The 19,070-nt window shown below is 50.7% G+C and overlaps 2 protein-coding genes across 2 annotated transcripts in view; one reads left to right on the forward strand and one right to left on the reverse strand.

Annotated features, from left to right (window-relative positions):
- Positions 1-356: 356 nt before the first annotated feature.
- SYDE1 (synapse defective Rho GTPase homolog 1) lies at positions 357-10,141 on the reverse strand. Its single transcript, XM_062511755.1, has 10 exons — positions 10,024-10,141; positions 9,585-9,757; positions 9,150-9,474; positions 7,827-8,606; positions 7,184-7,398; positions 5,843-5,969; positions 4,362-4,513; positions 3,166-3,424; positions 2,063-2,254; positions 357-454 (listed from the first exon to the last, which is right to left on the reverse strand). Exons 1-10 carry the CDS (start codon positions 10,139-10,141, stop codon positions 357-359), a joined length of 2,439 nt encoding a protein of 812 aa, XP_062367739.1.
- A 2,554-nt stretch (positions 10,142-12,695) lies between these two features.
- Positions 12,696-19,070, forward strand: part of LOC134055419 (uncharacterized) — a 25,299-nt gene continuing 18,924 nt past the window's right edge. The window contains exon 1 of the mRNA XM_062511756.1: positions 12,696-12,843. Coding sequence (XP_062367740.1) covers positions 12,696-12,843 — 148 coding nt within the window. The remainder of the gene's footprint in view (positions 12,844-19,070) is intronic.

Here is a 19,070-nt window from a genome sequence, read left to right on the forward strand (position 1 = left end):
TTTGGGGAAAATTTTGGGATTATTGGGGGAAATTCTGAGGGGAATTTTGGTTGGAATTTGGGGATTTTTGAGAAGGGAATTTTGGGGGGGGAATTCGAGATTTTTGAGCGGAATTTTGTGGGGTTTTTTACAGGAATTTTTGGATTTTGGGGTGAATTTTTGGAGTTTTTGGGGGGATTTTTTTTGCGGGAATTTTTGGGGGTTTTTTTGGGGGGTATTTTTTGTTGGGAAGTTTTGGAATTTTGTGGGGGAGTTTGGGGGATTTTTGGCAGGATTTTTTTTTTTTTGGGGGGGGGGGATTTTTGGGGGCCATGTCCCCTCGATGTCCCCTCGATGTCCCCTCGATGTCCCCAATGTCACAGCCCCACATCCGGCCGCGTCCCCAGCTCCCGCTCCAGCTCCCGGATCAGGGCATCGAAATCCTTTAGGGTCAGCCGGGGCCCCGACCCCAAATCTGACCCCAAATCTGGCCCTGACCTCAAATCTGACCCCAAATCCGGCCCCGACCCCAAATCTGACCCCAAACCCGGCCCCAACCCCAAATCTGACCCCAAATCCACCCCTGACCCCAAATCTGACCCTAAACCCAACCCTGACCCTAAATCTGACACCAAATCTGACCCCAAATCCGGCCCCGACCCCAAATCCGGCCCTGACCCCAAATCTGACCCTAAACCCGACCCTGACCCTAAATCTGACCCCAAATCTGGCCCTGACCTCAAATTCAGCCCTGACCCCAAATCTGACCCCAAATCCGGCCCCGACCCCAAATCTGGCCCTGACCCCAAATCTGGCCCCGACCCCAAATCTGCCACTGACCCCAAATTCAGCCCCGACCCCAAATCTGACCCCAAATCTGGCCCTGACCCCAAATCTGGCCCTGACCCCAAATCCGGCCCCGACCCCAAATCTGGCCCTGACCCCAAATCTGGCCCCGACCCCAAATCCAGTCCCAACCCCAAATCCCCCGGCAGGGAACTCTGGGGTGGGGTTTGGGGTGAGGGCTGGGTTTGAATACAGGACAAATTTTGGGATGGGATTTGGGGTCGGTCCAAGGGCAGGGTTTGGGGCAGGGTTTGGGGCAGGATTTGGGGTCGGTCCAAGGGCAGGGTTTGGGGCAGGGTTTGGGGCAGGATTTGGGGTCGGTCCAAGGGCAGGGTTTGGGGCAGGGTTTGGGGTCGGTCCAAGGGCAAGGTTTGGGGCAGGGTTTGGGGCAGGATTTGGGGTCGGTCCAAGGGCAGGGTTTGGGGCAGGGTTTGGGGTCGGTCCAAGGGCAGGGTTTGGGGCAGGGTTTGGGGCAGGATTTGGGGTCGGTCCAAGGGCAGGGTTTGGGGCAGGGTTTGGGGTCGGTCCAAGGGCAGGGTTTGGGGCAGGGTTTGGGGCAGGATTTGGGGTCGGTCCAAGGGCAGGGTTTGGGGCAGGGTTTGGGGTGGATTTTGGGGCGCTGTCCTCACGGTGTCGCCGTCGCTGTCCCTGGGTGGTCCCCGGCATTGGGATGGGATTTGGGTCAGGACTTGGGTCGGGTTTTGGGTCGGGATTTGGGGCGGGATTTGGGGCAGGTTTTGGGTGGGGATTTGGGTTGGGATTTGGGGCAGTTTTTGGGTCGGGATTTGGGTCTGGTTTTGGGGCAGTTTTTGGGTCGGGATTTGGGGCAGTTTTTGGGTCAGGTTTTGGGTCTGGTTTTGGGGCGGTTTTTGGGTCAGGTTTTGGGGCAGTTTTTGGGTCGGGATTTGGGTCTGGTTTTGGGGCGGTTTTTGGGTCAGGTTTTGGGTCAGGTTTTGGGTCTGGTTTCGGGGCGGTTTTTGGGTCAGGTTTTGGGTCAGGTTTTGGGTCTGGTTTCGGGGCGGTTTTTGGGTCTGGTTTTGGGTCTGGTTTTGGGTCAGGTTTTGGGTCTGGTTTCGGGGCGGTTTTTGGGTCAGGTTTTGGGTCAGGTTTTGGGTCTGGTTTCGGGGCGGTTTTTGGGTCAGGTTTTGGGTCAGGTTTTGGGTCTGGTTTCGGGGCGGGTTTTGGGTCAGGTTTTGGGTCTGGTTTCGGGGCGGTTTTCGGGGCGCTGTCCCCGCGCTGTCCGCGGGCTCTCCCCGGGGGTCGCACACGCTCCAATCCCCCGCGTAGCGATTGCTGGGGGGGCTCTCGGGACCCCTCGGTCGCGACCGCGCCACCACGGGGGGGGAGCCCGTGGCTACCTCGGGGTCACCCTGGGCCACCGCGGGGGGGTGGCCCTGAGGGGACTCGGCCCAAGCCGGGAGTGGGGGGGCTGCGGGGACAGAAGGGGACACGGGGTCGGTGAGGGGGGAGGGGTCCCTGTCACCTGCCCAGGTGTGTCCTCCACACCTTGTCACCTCGTCGGGTGTCCCCTCGCCCACCCAGGTGTGTCTTCTCACCAGGTGTGTCCCCTCCCCTCCCCAGGTGTGTCCCCTCCCCATGTGTCCCCTCACCCATCCAGGTGTGTCCCCTACCCAGGTGTGTCCCTTCCCCTCCCCAGGTGTCCCCTCACCCATCCAGGTGTGTCTCCTCACCAGGTGTGTCCCCTCCCCTGCCCCGGTGTATCTCCTCCAGGTGTGTCCCCTCCCCAGGTGTGTCCCTTCCCCTCCCCAGGTGTCCCCTCCCCTCTCCAGGTGTGCCCTCTCCTTTCTCCAAGTGTCCCCTCCCCAGGTGTCACTTACTCTCCTCAGGTGTGTCCCCTCCCCAGGTGTGTCTTCTCACCAGGTGTGTCCCCTCCCCTCCCCAGGTGTGTCCCCTCCCCAGGTGTCCCCTCGCCCACCCAAGTGTGTCCCCTCACCCATCCAGGTGTGTCTCCTCACCAGGTGTGTCCCCTCCCCTGCCCAGGTGTATCTTCTCCAGGTGTGTCCCCTCCCCAGGTGTGTCCCCTACCCAGGTGTGTCCCTTCCCCTCCCCAGGTGTCCCCTCCCCTCTCCAGGTGTGCCCTCTCCTTTCTCCAAGTGTCCCCTCCCCAGGTGTCACTTACTCTCCTCAGGTGTGTCCCCTCCCCAGGTGTGTCCCTTCCCCTCCCCAGGTGTCCCCTACTCTCCTCAGGTGTGTCCCCTCCCCAGGTGTGTCTTCTCATCAGGTGTGTCCCTTCCCCTCCCCAGGTGTCCCCTATTCTCCCCAGGTGTGTCCCTTCCCCTCCCCAGGTGTCCCCTCCCCTCCTCAGGTGTGTCCCCTCACCTGGCCACACCCTCAGCAGGTAATGCAGCACCTCCAGGTGTTTCTTGAAATCCACACCTCCAGAGGCCTCATCCTCTCCAGCAGGGTGGCCCAGGTGGCCCCGGGGCTGGCCCAGGTGGCCCGTGTGCTCACCTGTGCAGGTGTGCTGGGGCAGCAGCACGGGCCCGAAGCACACGGCCAGGTTCTGCGGGCCCATGCGGTTCCAGCGCTGCAGAGCGGCCACCAGGCTCAGGTGGGCCAGCAGCCGCCGCAGGGTGGCCTTGGGGACACGGGGACAGCGCCGTTGGCACCGGGGCTGGCAGCTCGGTGCTCACCTGGGCTGGCACCTGGCCAGTCCCATTCCCACTCCCCCTCCTTACTCCCAGCCCTATTCCCCATTTCCCCCCACCCCATTCCCATTCCCATTCCAGTTCCCATTCCAGTTCCCACTCCCATTCCTCCCCAATCCCATTCCCCCTCATTCCCATTTCCCCATTCCCATTCCCATTTCCCCCATTCCCGTTCCCCCATTCCCCCATTCCCCCATTCCCACAATCCCATTCCCATTCCCCCATTCCCATTCCCGTTCCCCCATTCCCATTCCATTTCCCCATTCCCATTTCCCCCATTCCCATTTCCCCCAATCCCATTCTCCCATTCCCATTCCCATTCCCATTTCCCCATTCCCATTCCCCCACTCCCGTTCCCCCATTCCCATTCCATTTCCCCAATCCCATTCCCATTGCCCCCCATTCCCATTCCTCCATTCCCATTCCCGTTCCCCCATTCCCATTCCCATTTCCCCATTCCCATTTCCCCCATTCCCATTTCCCCCATTCCCATTCATCCATTCCCATTCCCATTCCCCCATTCCCATTCCATTTCCCCAATCCCATTCCCATTGCCCCCCATTCCCATTTCCCCCATTCCCATTCCCATTCCCCCATTCCCATTCCCATTTCCCCATTCCCATTCCCATTCCCCCATTCCCATTTCCCCAATCCCATTCCCATTTCCCCCATTCCCATTTCCCCCATTTCCCCCATTCCCATTCCCTCATTCCCATTTCCCCCAATCCCATTTCCCCCAATCCCATTTCCCCCATTCCCATTCCCCCATTCCCATTCCCATTCCCCCATTCCCATTCCCATTCCCCCATTCCCATTCCATTTCCCCAATCCCATTCCCATTTCCCCCATTCCCCATCCCGTTCCCACCCTCTCCGGGGGTCTCAGGCACTCCAGCAGGGCCGTGGGGTCCCCGGGGGGGTCCCGGGGGGGTCTCTGGGCCATGGCCCGGAGCACCGAGCGCTGCAGCCGGGGCGGCACCAGCGGGGACGGCAGCTCCCGCAGGAAATCCTTCAGGATCCCTGGGAATAACGGGATCGGGGTCCCTTTTATGGGGCTGGGGTCTCATTTTGGGGTTGGGATCCCACCGTGGGACTGGGATCCCCTTTTTGGATCAGGATCCCCTTTTGGGGTCAGGGACTGGGCGGCTCCCGCAGGAAATCCTTCAGGATCCCTGGGAATAACGGGATCGGGGTCCCTTTAATGGGGCTGGGGTCCCATTTTGGGGTTGGGATCCTGTTTGGGGTCATGGGATCCCATTGTGGGACTGGGATCCCATTTTGGATACTGGGATCCCTGTTCAGGGGCTGGGATCCCATTTATGGGGTCAGGGACTGGGCAGCTCCCGCAGGAAATCCTTCAGGATCCCTGGGAACAATGGGATCGGGGATCCTGTAGGGGCTGGGGTCCCATTTTGGGGTTGGGATCCTGTTTTGGATCATGGGATCCCAATTTTGGGGTTGGGATCCCATTATGGGACTGAAATCCCATTTTTGGGTACCAGGATCTCCATTTTGGGACCAGGATCCCATTTTTGGGTACCAGGATCCCATTTTTGGGTTCCAGGATCCCATTTCGGGTACCAGGATCCCATTTTTGGGTACCAGGACCCCATTTTTGGGACCAGGATCCCATTTTTGGGACCAGGATCCGATTTTGGGTACCAGGATCCCATTTTTGGGTACCAGGATCCCATTTTTGGGACCAGGATCCCATTTTTGAGTACCAAGAACCCATTTTTGGGTACCAGGATCCCATTTTTGGGTACCAGGATCCCATTTCGGGTACCAAGATCCCATTTTTGGGGACCAGGATCCCATTTTGGGGACCGGGATCCCATTTTTTTATACTGGGAACTCCATTTTGTTATTGAAATCCCCCTTTTCACCCCATAAAATCCCAAAAAATCCCCCAAATTCCCACCTCTGCATTTCCCCAAAGTGTCCCCAAGGTGTCCCCAGGTGTCCCCAGTTGTCCCCAAAGTGTCCCCAAGGTGTCCCCAGGTGTCCCCAAAGTATCCCCAAGGTGTCCCCTCACCGGTGACCACATTGATGTCCAGCCAGAGGTGCTCGGACAGCGTCACCTGCACCCTTTGGGACCCCAAAATGCCCCAAATTCACCCCCAAATTCCCACCCTGGCTGTCCCCAAGGTGTCCCCAAGGTGTCCCTAAGGTGTCCCCAGGCGTCACCAGGTGTCCTCAGGTGTCCCCTCACCGGTGACCAGGTTGGTGTCTGGCAAGAGGTGCTCGGACAGCGTCACCTGCACCCTTTGGGACCCCAAAAAATCCCCCCCAAATTCCCCAAAATTCACCCCAAATTCCCACCCTGGATGTCCCCAGGTGTCCCCTCACCGGTGACCACGTTGATGTCCGGCCAGAGGTGCTCGGACAGCGTCACGGCCGCGCTGTCCCTCTCGAAGGCGTCCCTCAGCTCCTTCTTGGCCGCGGCCGAGCCACAGAGCCGGTACAGCCCCACCACCTGGGGGGTGACCACCGGTCACTCTCCGGCCACTGGTCACTCTCTGGCCACTGGTCACTCTCCGGCCACTGGTGACTCTCTGGCCACTGGTCACTCTCTGGCCACTGGTCACTCTCTGGCCATTGGTGACTCTCCGGCCACTGGTCACTCTCTGGCCACTGGTCACTCTCCGGCCACTGGTCACTCTCCGGCCACTGGTCATCATCGGTCACCTCGCAGTCATGGTCACCCCCAGCCACTGGTCACCCCCTGGTCACTCCTGGTCACTCCCAGTCATTCCCTGGTCACTGCTGGTCACTCCTGGTCACTCCTTGGTCACCCCCTGGTCACCCCCTGGTCACTGCTGGTCACTCCTGGTCCTGGGTGAGCCCCAGCACTTGGGGGGTGACCACTGGTCACTCTCCGGCCACTGATCACTCTCTGGCCACTGGTCATCATTGGTCACCTCACAGTCATGGTCACCCCCAGCCACTGGTCATCATTGGTCACCCCCTGGTCACCCCCTGGTCACCCCCTGGTCACTCCTGGTCCTGGGTGAGCCCCAGCACCTGTGGGGTCACCACTGGTCACTCTCTGGTCTTTGGTCACTCTCCGGCCACTGGTCATCACTGGTCACCCCCCATTCCCGGTCACTCCCAGCCACTGGTCACTCCTGGTCACCCCCTGGTCACTCCCTGGTCACTCCCGGTCACCCCCTGGTCACCCCTTGTCACCCCCCGGTCACTCAATGGTCACTCTTGGTCACTCCCGGTCACCCCTGGTCACCCCCTGGTCACTCCTGGTCACTCCCGGTCACCCCTGGTCAGCCCCTGGTCACTCTTTGGTCACTCCTGGTCACTCCCTGGTCACTCCATGGTCACCCCTGGTCACCCCCTGGTCACTCCTGGTCACCCCCTGGTCACTCTTTGGTCACTCCTGGTCACTCCCTGGTCACCCCCTGGTCACCCCTGGTCACTCTTTGGTCACTCCTGGTCACTCCTGGTCACCCCCTGGTCACTCCTGGTCACTCCCTGGTCACCCCCTGGTCACCCCTGGTCACTCTTTGGTCACTCCTGGTCACTCCCTGGTCACTCCTGGTAACCCCTGGTCACTCCTGGTCACCCCCTGGTCACCCCTGGTCACTCAATGGTCACCCCTGGTCACTCCCGGTCACCCCTGGTCACTCCCGGTCACTCTTCGGTCACTCCTGGTCACTCCCAGTCCCTGGTGCTCACCCTGAGCCCGCGGCTCTCGATCTCCCCCAGGCACTTGTGCACGATCAGCGGGACCTGCCCGGGCCGTCCCTCCCGTTCCAGCAGCGCCCCCAAATCTGCCCCAAAAACTCGCGGGGGCCTCGGGGCCGGAGCTGGCCGGAGCTGGGCCAGGGTCAGCCTGGAGTACAGCACACCACGGGGGTGGAGCTGCAGGGCCAGGGCCTGCGTCCGGCCACCTGGGGGGACAGAGGGACAGACGGACAGCCATGGGGTCATGGGGACAGCCATGGGGTCATGGGGACAGCCATGGGGTCATGGGGACAGAGGGACAGACTGACAGCCATGGGGACAGAGGGACAGCCATGGGGTCATGGGGACAGCCATGGGGTCATGGGGACAGAGGGACAGACTGACAGCCATGGGGACAGAGGGACAGCCATGGGGTCATGGGGACCCGGGGACAGCCATGGGGTCATGGGGACAGAGGGACCCAGGGACAGCCATGGGGTCATGGGGACAGCCATGGGGACATGGGGACAGAGGGACACCAGGACACCCCCAGGGTCACACCAGAACAGCCAAGGGTGGGAATCACCTGGGCCCCACCACCAAACCCCCAATTCCCCCAAAAATCCCCCAAACCCCCAAAATCCACCCAAAAGACCTTCAAAGATCCGCGCCAGCCCCACAGCTCCGTGTCCGAGCAGGCGGCTCCTGCCGTCCGAGCCGTGCCAGGCCAGCACGGCCGCGCTGAGCAGCCGCGCCCGTTCCAGCTCCAGGTTGAAGCTGTGGTCAAGCCGCAGGAATTCGGCGCCTCCGGCCAGCAGCGATGTCCGAGCTCGGCTCTCTCCGTCCACTTGGAGAACACAAAAAATCCTCTCCGGCCACGCCGGTGTCAAACCCCGCAACTGGACGCTGAGCAGCCCGGACAGCGCGGCCGAGGTGTGGACAGAGGGGTCCTCGTATGGACGGAATGATCCTAAATCCACTTCGGGACTGCCGGGACTTCCAGGACCTCTGGAACTTCCAGGACTTCCAGAACCTCCAGAATGTCTGGAACCACCAAGACCTCCAGGACTTCCAGGACCCCTGAGATCTCCAAGACCTCTGGGACCTCCAGAACTTCCAGGACCTCCAGAACCTCCGGAACACCCGGGACCCCCGGGATCCCCCAGGAGCTCCGGGGAGTCGCCGTCGCTGCGATGTCCGCTCCGGCCGGACACAGCTCCGGGCAGTGCCCAGGCCACGCTGGTGTCCAGGTGATAGCGGCTGATGACGTTGCTGGATTCCCGTTGGGATTCCCGTTGGGATTCGGGGCGTTCCGCATTTTGGGCTCGGGGGTTTCTCAGGCTCAGTTTCCGTCTCAGCTCCGGGAGTTTTCTCATCCTCAGCGAGAGGCGCCGGACCGGACCCGGGGGGCGAAGTTTGGGGAGGGGGCGGATCCCTGGGCTGGGGGGGGAGGAGGGGGCTGGGGGGGGGGAACACAGCGTCAGTGGGGAGGGGGGAGCTGGGGGGGAGAGGGACTGGGGGGAACTGGGAACGGTGGGGAGGGGGTTTGGGGGGACTGGGAACGGTGGGGAGGGGGTTTGGGGGGACTGGGAACGGTGGGGAGGGGGTTTGGGGGGAACTGGGAACGGTGGGGAGGGGGTTTGGGGGGACTGGGAACGGTGGGGAGGGGGTTTGGGGGGACTGGGAACGGTGGGGAGGGGGTTTGGGGGATCTGGGAACGGTGGGGAGAGGGACTGGGTGGAACTGGGAACGGTGGGGAGGGGGTTTGGGGGGACTGGGAACGGTGGGGGCAGGAGTGGGGGCACTGGGAAGGGTGGGGGGGTCTGGGGACCATTGGTTCCAGGGAACACTGGGGACACTGGGGACAGGTGACACTGGGGACATTGGGGACAGGTGACACTGGGGACAGGTGACACAGGTGACACTGGGGACAGCAGGACAATGTCCCCTCCCCCCAGGACAATGTCCCCCCCCTCACCGCTGCGCTGTCCCCGCCCGGCTCCCGCCTCCTCTCCGCGTCCCTCCGTTGTCCCCAAAACCTTCGGGGTCCCCTCGTCATCCTCATCCTCGGGGATGGGGTTGTACCAAATGTCGCCGCCGCTGTCGCCGTCCCCGGTGGCCCCCGAGTCCTCGGTCCCCTTCCCTGCCAGCAGCCAGCGGCGGCTGCTGCGCTCCAGGCTCTGCAGGTACGCGCCGGGCCCGGGGGGTCTCCCGGGACCCCCCAAAATTGGGGAACCCTCCCCGGCCTCCGCCTCTTCCGAGGGTTCGGTTCCCTCGGGCTCCCGGCACCGATTTTGGGGATCCTCGTGAGGAATTTGGGGCTCCCCGTGGTGGTCCTGGGGATCCCCGCGATGATTTTGGGGCTCCCCGAGGCGATTTTGGAGCTTTCCAAAGCGGTTCTGGGGTTCCCCACGATGAACTTGGGGTTCTCCGAGGCGATTTTTGGGATCCTTGCGAAGATTTTGGGGCTCTCCGCGATGATTTTGGGGATCCCCGCGATGATTTTGGGGCTCTCCGTGAAGATTTTGGGGCTGTCCATGAAGATTTTGGGGATCCCCGCGATGATTTTGGGACTCCCCGCAGCCGCTCCGGCGGGACCCCCCTGAAACCCCAAAAGTGACCCCAAAAGTGACCCCAAAAGTGACCGGAGGGGGGTGGCGGTCCCACCCTGGGGTCCCTTTTTTGGGGAGAGTCGATCCCATTCCCGAATTTCCGCATTCCCGGAGCTCCGGTCCCGGGAATTTCCCCTTTAGAAGGAATCCATCCCATTCCCGAATTTCCCCCCCGCCATTCCCGAATTCTTCACCCCCCCCCCCCCCGCCCCCTCCCCCATTATTTCGGGATTTCTTTACCTGCATCTTCCTCCTCTTCCTCCTCCTCCTCCTCCTCCTCCTCCTCCGAGCTCCGAGCTCCGGGCCGCTCCCTCCGCCTCAGGCGGGACAAAGTTCGGTGCAGCAGCGGCTCCGCCATCTCCGCTTTCCCGGGAATCACCGGGACCTCCCCGGAATCACCGGGAATCACCGGGAATCACCGGGACCCCCCGGAATCACCGGGACCCCCCCGGAATCACCGGGAATCACCGGGACCCCCCCGGGAATCACCGGGAATCACCGGGACCCCCCCGGAATCACCGGGAGTCACCGGGACCCCCCCGGGAATCACCGGGAGTCACCGGGAATCACCGGGACCCCCCCGGGAATCACCGGGACCCCCCCGGGACCCCTCCCCCCGGGTCAGGGCCCAGGGTCCCGCAGCGGCCGCGCCGCCATCCCGGGATGGCCGCGAATTCCCGGGATGGCGCCGGGAGCGCTGCCGGGAGCTGTAGTCCGGGAGGGACCGGGACAGGGGGGGAACATCTGGATCGAGGGGGGGGGTCCACATCTGGAACGGGGACATGGACCCCTGGAACGGGGGGCAGGAATTCCTGGAGCGGATCCAGCTGGAACCGGGAACGGCCGGGATGGGGGGAGGGGGGATAAACATCTGGAGGGGGGGGGGGAATCCACATCTGGAATGGGGGGGAGGGGGGAAATCCACATCTGGGGGGGGGGAAATCCACATCTGGAATGGGGGGGGAGGGGGGGGAATCTACATCTGGAATGGGGGGAGGGGGGAAATCCACATCTGGAATGGGGGGAGGGGGAAAAAATCCACATCTGGAATGGGGGGAGGGGGAAAAAAAATCCACATCTGGAATGGGGGGGGGATGGGCTCCTGGAACGGGGGCAGCCACATCTGGAATTGGGGCGGTCACATCTGGAACGGAGCTTCATGGAAGGGATTTTTAAAATTTTATATTTAGGGGATTTTTGGGGGATTTTTTTTGGATTTTTGGGGGATTTTTTTGGGATTTTTGGGGGATTTTTTGGGGATTTTTTTGGGGGGTTTTTTTGGGGATTTTTTGGGGATTTTTTTGGGGGGTTTTTTTGGGGATTTTTTGGGGATTTTTTTGAGGATTTTTTTGGGGTTTTTTGGGATGTTTGGGAGATTTTTGGGGGATTTTTGGGGATTTTTTTGGGAATTTTTGGGGCTTTTTTGGGGGTTTTTGGAAATTTTTGGGGATTTTTGGAGGATTTTTGGGGGATTTTTTGGGGATTTTTGGGGGATTTTTTTGGGATTTTTTGGGGGGGTTTTTTGGGGGATTTTTTTGGGGATTTTTGGGGGGATTTTTGGGATTTTTTGGGGTTTTGTTGGGGATTTTTTTTGGGGATTTTTGGGGATTTTTTGGGGATTTTTAGGGGGATTTTTGGGATTTTTGGGTTTTTTGGGGGGATTTTGGGGGATTTTTTGGGATTTTTTGGGATTTTTGGGGATTTTTTTAGGGATTTTTGGAGGATTTTATGGTATATTTTGGGGATTTTGGGAAATTTTGGGGGGATTTTTGGGAATTTTTTGGGGGGATTTTTGGGGATTTTTTAGGGGTTTTTTGGGGATTTTTTGGAGATTTTTTTGGGATTTTTGGGGGGATTTTTGGGGTTTTTTGGAAGTTTTTGGGGATATTTTGGGATTTTTTGGGATTTTTTGGGTGATTTTTTGGGGGATTTTTTGGGTTTTTTGGGGGATTTTTTGGGGGATTTTTATTTTGGGGGGATTTTTGGGGGATTTTTGGGATTTTTTGAGGGTTTTTGGGGATTTTGGGGGATTTTTTGGGTTTTTCGGGGGATTTATTGGGGGATTTTTTTAGGGATTTTTTTAGGGATTTTTTTTCTTTTTGGGGATTTTAGGGATTTTTTGGGGGTTTTTGGGGATTTCTATTTCTACTTCCATTTATATTTATATTTCCATTTTTATTCATATTTCCATTTCCATTTCCATTTCCATTCCAACTTTCATTTCATTCCTGTTCCATTTCAACCCAAAATTCATTCCCCAAGTTTTATTTATTTATTTATTTATTTATTTATTTTTATTTTTATTTTTTATTTATTTATAATTTTTATTCATTTATCTATTTACATATTTATTTATATTTATCTATCATTATTTTTTATTTTTCTCTATTTATTTTTATTTATTCATATTTATCTATTTATTTATCTATTTATTTATATTTATTTACTTATTTATTTATCTATTCATTTATATTCTATTTATTTATTTATATTTATTTTTAATTATTTTCATTTAGTTATTCATATTTATTTTTTTACTTTTTTATTTTTACTTTATATATTTATTTAATTTTTATTTATTTATTTATTTATTTTTAATTATTTTATTTATTTACATTTATATACTTATATTTATTTATTTGTTTACTTATTTAGTTATTTTTAATTATTTATTTTTTTATTTATTTATGCATTTATTTACTTATTTATTTTTTTCATTTTATTTTTTTATTTATGCATTTATTTACTTATTTATTTTTTTTCATTTTTTTTTTAATTTCCCCCCCGCATCTTTTTCCACCGCCAAAAAAAAAAAAACCCAAAAAAAAAACCCAAAAAAAACCCCCTCAGGATTAAAAAAAATCAAATCAAATACAATAAAATTTAAAAACTCAAAAAATAAAAATCAGAAAATGCGAATTTTGGCCCCCAAAATTGGCCCTGAAAGGGAAGGAAAGGAGCGCAGGAAGCGACGGCGCCGCCCCCTCGCAATTTTTGGGTTTAAAAAACCCAAAAAAAGGGAAACGAAAGAGAAGAAAACGAAGCCGGGAACGTTTTGGGGTAAAAAATGCAAAAATTTGGAGCTCGGGGCTGCCAGAGCGCGGCTCCGGTGGAGAAAAACAAAAAAAATAAATTAAAACAAAAAAACAAAAAAAAATCTGATTTTATATCAAAATTTGGGATTTTTACACACACAAAAATTTGGGATTTTTACACAAAAATTTGGGATTTTTGACAGAAAAAAAAAATTGGGATTTTTTTACACAAAAATTCAGAATTTTTGCCCCCCAAAATTCGGGATTTTTACATAAAAAATTTGGGATTTTTACATAAAAAACTTGGGATTTCTGCCCAAAAAAAAATTTGGGATTTTTTGCCAAAAATTTGGGATTTTCATCACAAAATTCAGGATTTTTGCCCAAAAATTTGGGAGTTTCGCCGAAAAATTTGAATTTTTTGTCACAAAATTCTGAGGCTTAACCCAAAAATTTGGGATTTTTACACAAAATTTTGGGATTTTTACACAAAAATTCGGAATTTTTACAGAAAAAAATTGGGATTTTTTTACACAAAAATTCAGAATTTTTGCCCCCCAAAATTTGGGATTTTTAACCAAAAATTCGGGATTTTTGCACAAAAAAATTGGCATTTTTACAGAAAATTTGGGATTTTTGCCCCAAAAAAATTTGGGATTTTTTGCCAAAAATCTGGGATTTTTAAGCAAAACTTTGGGATTTTCATCACAAAATTCGGGATTTTTACCAAAAATTTGGGATTTTTAACCAAAAATTTGGGATTTTTACACAAAAACGTGGGATTTTTATCACAAAATTCAGAATTTTTGCCCAAAATTTCGGGATTTTTACTCAAAATTTGGGGATTTTTATCTAAAAAATTTGGGATTTTCATCACAAAATTCAGGATTTTTTGACCAAAAATTTGAATTTTTTTATCACAAAATTGTGGGGTTTTACACAAAAATTTGGGATTGTTACACAAAATTTTGGGATTTTTACCTAAAAAAAAAAAAATTTGGGATTTTTTACTCAACAGTTATATCACAAAATTCAGAATTTTTGCCCCAAAAAATTGGGATTTTTAACCAAAAATTTGGGATTTTTTACACAAAAATTCAGGATTTTTGCACAAAAATATTGGGGATTTTTTTACACAAAAAATTTGGGAGTTTCGCCCAAAAATTTGAATTTTTTTATCACAAAATTCTGGGGTTTTACCCAAAAATTTGGGATTTTTACACAAAATTTTGGGATTTTAACCCAAAAAATTTGGGGGAGTTGAATTAACAAAAGAAAAAAAAATCGGGGGTTTTATGTAAAAAATTGAGATTTTTACCAAAAATTTGGGATTTTTGCACAAAATTTTGGGATTTTTTTTTTTAAAAAAAGGTATTTTTATCACAAAATTCAAATTTCTGCCAAAAAATTTGGGATTTTGCCCAAAAATTTGGTGTTTTTTACACAAAAATTCGGGATTTTTACACAAAGTTTTGGGAATTTTACACAAAAATTCGGGATTTTTACCTAAAAAAATTGGGATTTTTATCCAAAATTTTGTGGTTCTATCTCATAATTTGGGATTTTAACCCAAAAATTGGTGGGGTTGAATTAAAAAGAAAAAAAATATCGGGGGTTTTATGTAAAAAAGTGGGAATTTTTTACATAAAAATTCAGAATTTTTGCCCAAAAATTTGGGATTTTTACACCAAAAAAAATTCGGGAATTTTACACAAAAATTTGGGATTTTCATCACAAAATTCAGGATTTTTGCCCAAAAATTTGGGAGTTTCGCCCAATAATTTGAATTTTTTTATCACAAGATTCTGGGGTTTTACCCAAAAATTTGGGATTTTTACACAAAATTTTGGGATTTTCACAAAAAATTCAGAATTTTTACCCCAAAATTTGGGGGTTTTATAAAAAAATTTAGGATTTTTACCCAAAAATTCAGGATTTTTACACAAAATTTTGAGATTTAAACCCAAAAACTTGGAATTTTCACCTAAAAATTTGGAACTTTCATTTAAAAAAATCTGGATTTTTACCCCAAAATTTTTGGGTTTTTTTCTTCATAATTTGGAAAATTTTTTCCCCAAAAATTCAGGATTTTGACCAAAAAAATTGGGACTTTTTTTTTTTTAACCGAAACTTTGGGATTTTTACACAAAAATTTGGGAATTTTACAAAAAAATTTTGGGATTTTCAGCCCAAAATTCGGGATTTCAACCCAAAAAAATTTGGGGGTTTTGTCCAATAATTTCAATTTTTTTTATTCCAAAAATTCGGGATTTTTACCCCAAAATTTTGTGTTTTATGAATAATTCTATGGAAAAAAAAAATCGGAATTTTTACACAAAAATTCAGGATTTTTTATGGAAAATTTTAGGATTTTAATCCAAAACTTCCGGATTTGACCCCCAAAAAATTCAAATTTCACCCCAAAAATTCCGAATTTTTCCCCAAAATTTCAGCATTTGACCCCAAAAAAATCAGATTTTTTTTCCACCCCAAAAATTCCAAATTCGATGCCGAAAATTTCCGAGTTTTACCCCAAAAATTGGGATTTTTACCCCTAAATTTCAGAATTTTACCTGAAAATTCAGAATTTCACCCCAAAAATTCCGAATTTTACCCTAAAATTTGCATTTTCTCCCCAAAAATTCAGGATTTGACCCCAAAAAGTCATTATTTGAACCCTAAAATTCCAGATTTTCCCCCAAAAAATTCCAAATTTCACCCCAAAAATTCAGAATTTTTCCTTGAAATTTGAAAATTCTCCCCCCAAAATTCAGGATTTGACCCCCAAAAAATCCGAATTTCACCCTAAAATTTGCATTTTCACCCCAAAAAATTCAGTTCACCCAAAAATTCCGAATTTCACACCCAAAAATTCCGAATTTCACACCCAAAAATGCAAATTTGACCCCGAAAAAAATCAGAATTTCGCCCAAAAATTCGGAATTTTACCTTGAAATTTGCAATTTCTCCCCAAAATTCAAGATTTTACCCCAAAAATCAGAATTTGGCCCAAAAAAATCCGAATTTGGACCCAAAATTTCAGAATTTTACTCAAAAATTTGTGATTTCACCCCAAAAATTCAGGATTTGACCCCAAAAAATTCCAAATTTGGCCCCAAAAATTCGGAATTTTACCTGAAAATTTGCAATTTCTCCCCAAAAATTCAAGATTTTTCCCCAAAATTCAGAATTTGGCCCCAAAAATTCAGAATTTTACCTGAAAAATTTGCAATTTCTCCCCAAAATTCAGACTTTCATCCCAAAAATTCCAGATTTGACCTCAAAATTCATCTCTTGACCCCAAAAAACTCAAGATTTTACCCCAAAAATTCCGGTTTTGACCCCAAAAATTCGGAATTTCACCCCAAAAATTTCAGCATTTGACACCAAAAAAATCAGATTTTTCACCCCAAAAATTCCAAATTCAATGCCGAAAATTTCCGAGTTTTACCCCAAAAATTGGGATTTGACCCCAAAAATTTCGAATTTTACCTGAAAATTCAGAATTTCACCCCAAAAATTCAGAATTTTACCCTAAAATTTGCTTTTTCTCCCCAGAAATTTTAGGATTTGACCCCAAAATTTCTGAATTTTACTCGAAAATCTTTGATTTCACCCCAAAAATTCAAATTTTACCCCAAAAATTCAGAATTTTACCCTAAAAGTCATTATTTGAACCAAAAAAAATCAAAATCTCGCCCAAAAATTTACAATTTTACCCGAAAAATTCGGAATTTTACCTGAAAATTCGCTTTTTCCCCAAAAAAAATTTAGGATTTGACCCCAAAAATTCAGAATTTGGCCCAAAAATTCGGAATTTTACCTTGAAATTTGCAATTTCTCCCCCAAAAATTCCGGATTTGACCCCAAAAAATTGCGGATTTCACCCCAAAAAATTCCAGATTTGACCAAAACTTTGCGATTTCTCCCCAAAAAGGTCCCGAATTTCTCGGGGCTCTCGGGAATTTTGGGTTTTTCGCTCGAGCTGGCGGCGAAGGAGGAAGCGAAACCGAGCGGGGCCGAATCCGGGGCGGGGATTTTTTGGGGTCGGGGGAGGAGATTTTGGGGTCACCCTGAGAAAATTTCGGCGTCCGGAAAAAGAATTTGGGGTCAGGGAAGAGAATTTTGGGGTAAGGGAAGAGAATTTTGGGGTCGCTACAAAAAAAATTTGGGTTCCTAAAGGGGATTTTGGGGTCTGGGGAGGGATTTTGGGATCTGGGAAATTTTGGTTCAGGGGAGGAGATTTTTGGGTCACCCTGAGAAAATTTTGGGGTCTGGGAAAAATTTTGGGGTCTCTGTGGAGATTTTGGGGTCAGGAGTGGATTTTTGGGTCTGGGAAAATATTTTGAGGTCAAGGAAGAGATTTTGGAGTCCGCAAAAAGAATTTGGGGTCAGGGAAGAGAATTTTGGGGTCGCTAAAAACAAAAATTTGGGGTCCTAAAGAAGATTTTGGGGCGAGGGAGGAGATTTTGGGGACTCTGAGGAGATTTTTGGGTCACCCTGAGAAAATTTTGGGGTCTGGGAAAAAAATTTGGGGTCTAGAAAATTTTTTGGGGTGAGGGAGGAGATTTTGGGGTCACCGAGGAGATTTTGGGGTGAGGAAAATATTTTGGGGTCAAGTAAGAGATTTTGGAGTCCGGAAAAAAAATTTGGGTCTCTGAGGAGATTTTGGGGTCTGGAAAAATATTTTGGGTCTAGGAAAAATTTTGGGGTGAGGGAGGAGATTTTGGGGTCAGGGGAGGGATTTTGGGATCGCTAAAAAAGAAATTTGGGTCCCGGAGCAGATTTTGGGGTCCAGAAGGATTTTTTGGTGGTCGGGGGAGGAGATTTTGGGGTCACCCTGAGAAAATTTCGGTGTCCGGAAAAAGAATTTGGGGTCAGGGAAGAGAATTTTGGGGTAAGAGAAGAGAATTTTGGGGTCGCTACAAAAAAATTTGGGGTCCTAAGGGGATTTTGGGGTGAGGGAGGAGATTTTGGGGTCAGGGGAGGGATTTTGGGATCTGGGAAAAAATTTTGGGGTCACCGAGGAGATTTTGGGGTCAGGGAGGAGATTTTGGGGACTCTGAGGAGACTTTGGGGTCACCCTGAGAAAATTTTGGGGTCTGGGAAAAAAATTTGGGGTCTGGAAGGGATTTTGGGGTCACCGAGATTTTGGGTTGAGGGGGGAGATTTTGGCGTCCGGGAAAAATTTTGGGGACAGGGAGGAGATTTTTGGGGTCTAGAAAAATATTTGGGGTCAAGGAAGAGATTTTGGAGTCCGGGAAAAAAATTTTGGGGTCTCTGAGGAGATTGTGGGGTCACCGAGAAAATTTTGGGGTCTGAAAAATATTTGGGTCTGGGAAGGGATTTTGGGGTCAGCGAGGAAATTTTGGGTGAGGGAGGAGAATTTGGGGTCACCCAGAAAAATTTTGAGTCCTGAAAAAGAATTTGGGGTCCCAGAGAAGATTTTGGGGTCCGGAAAAATATTTTGGGTTCGGGGAGGGATTTTGGGGTCTGGAAAAAATTTTGGGTCACCGAGATTTTGGGGTCAGGGGAGGAGAATTTGGGTCCGGAAAAATATTTTGGGGCGAGGGAGGAGATTTTGGGGTCCCAGAGCGGATTTTGGGGTCCTAGAGCAGATTTTGGGGTCCAGAGGGATTTTTGGGATCCCAGAGCAGATTTTGGGTCTCGGTGCGGATTTTGGGGTCCCATATCGGATTTTTGGAACCCTGAGAAGATTTTGGGGTCCAGAGCGGATTTTGGGTTCCAGGAGGGGTTTTGGGTTCCAGGAGGGGATTTTTGGGGTCCCGATGCAGATTTTGGGGTCTCGGTGCGGATTCTGGGGTCCCAGATCGGATTTTTGGGATCCCGGAACAGATTTTGGGGTCCAGAGGGGATTTTGGGGTCCCGAGGGGATTTTTGGGGACCCAGAGCAGACTTTGGGGTTCCAGAGGGGATTTTTGGGTCCCAGATCAGATTTTGGGGTCCCGAGGGGATTTTTGGGGTCCCGGAGCAGATTTTGGGGTCCCGAGGGGATTTTTGGGGTCCCGGAGCAGATTTTGGGGTCCCGAGGGGATTTTTGGGATCCCTGAGTGGATTTTGGGGTCCCGGAGCAGATTTTGGGGTCGCGAGGGGATTTTTGGGGTCCCGGAGCAGATTTTGGGGTCCCGAGGGGATTTTTGGGGTCCCGGAGCAGATTTTGGGGTCCCGAGGGGATTTTTGGGGTCAGATTTTTCAGGAGCCCATGGCCCAGCAGGAAACCTACGGGAACTG

This window comes from Cinclus cinclus, chromosome 32, assembly GCF_963662255.1.
Source record: "Cinclus cinclus chromosome 32, bCinCin1.1, whole genome shotgun sequence".
NCBI lineage: Eukaryota > Metazoa > Chordata > Aves > Passeriformes > Cinclidae > Cinclus > Cinclus cinclus.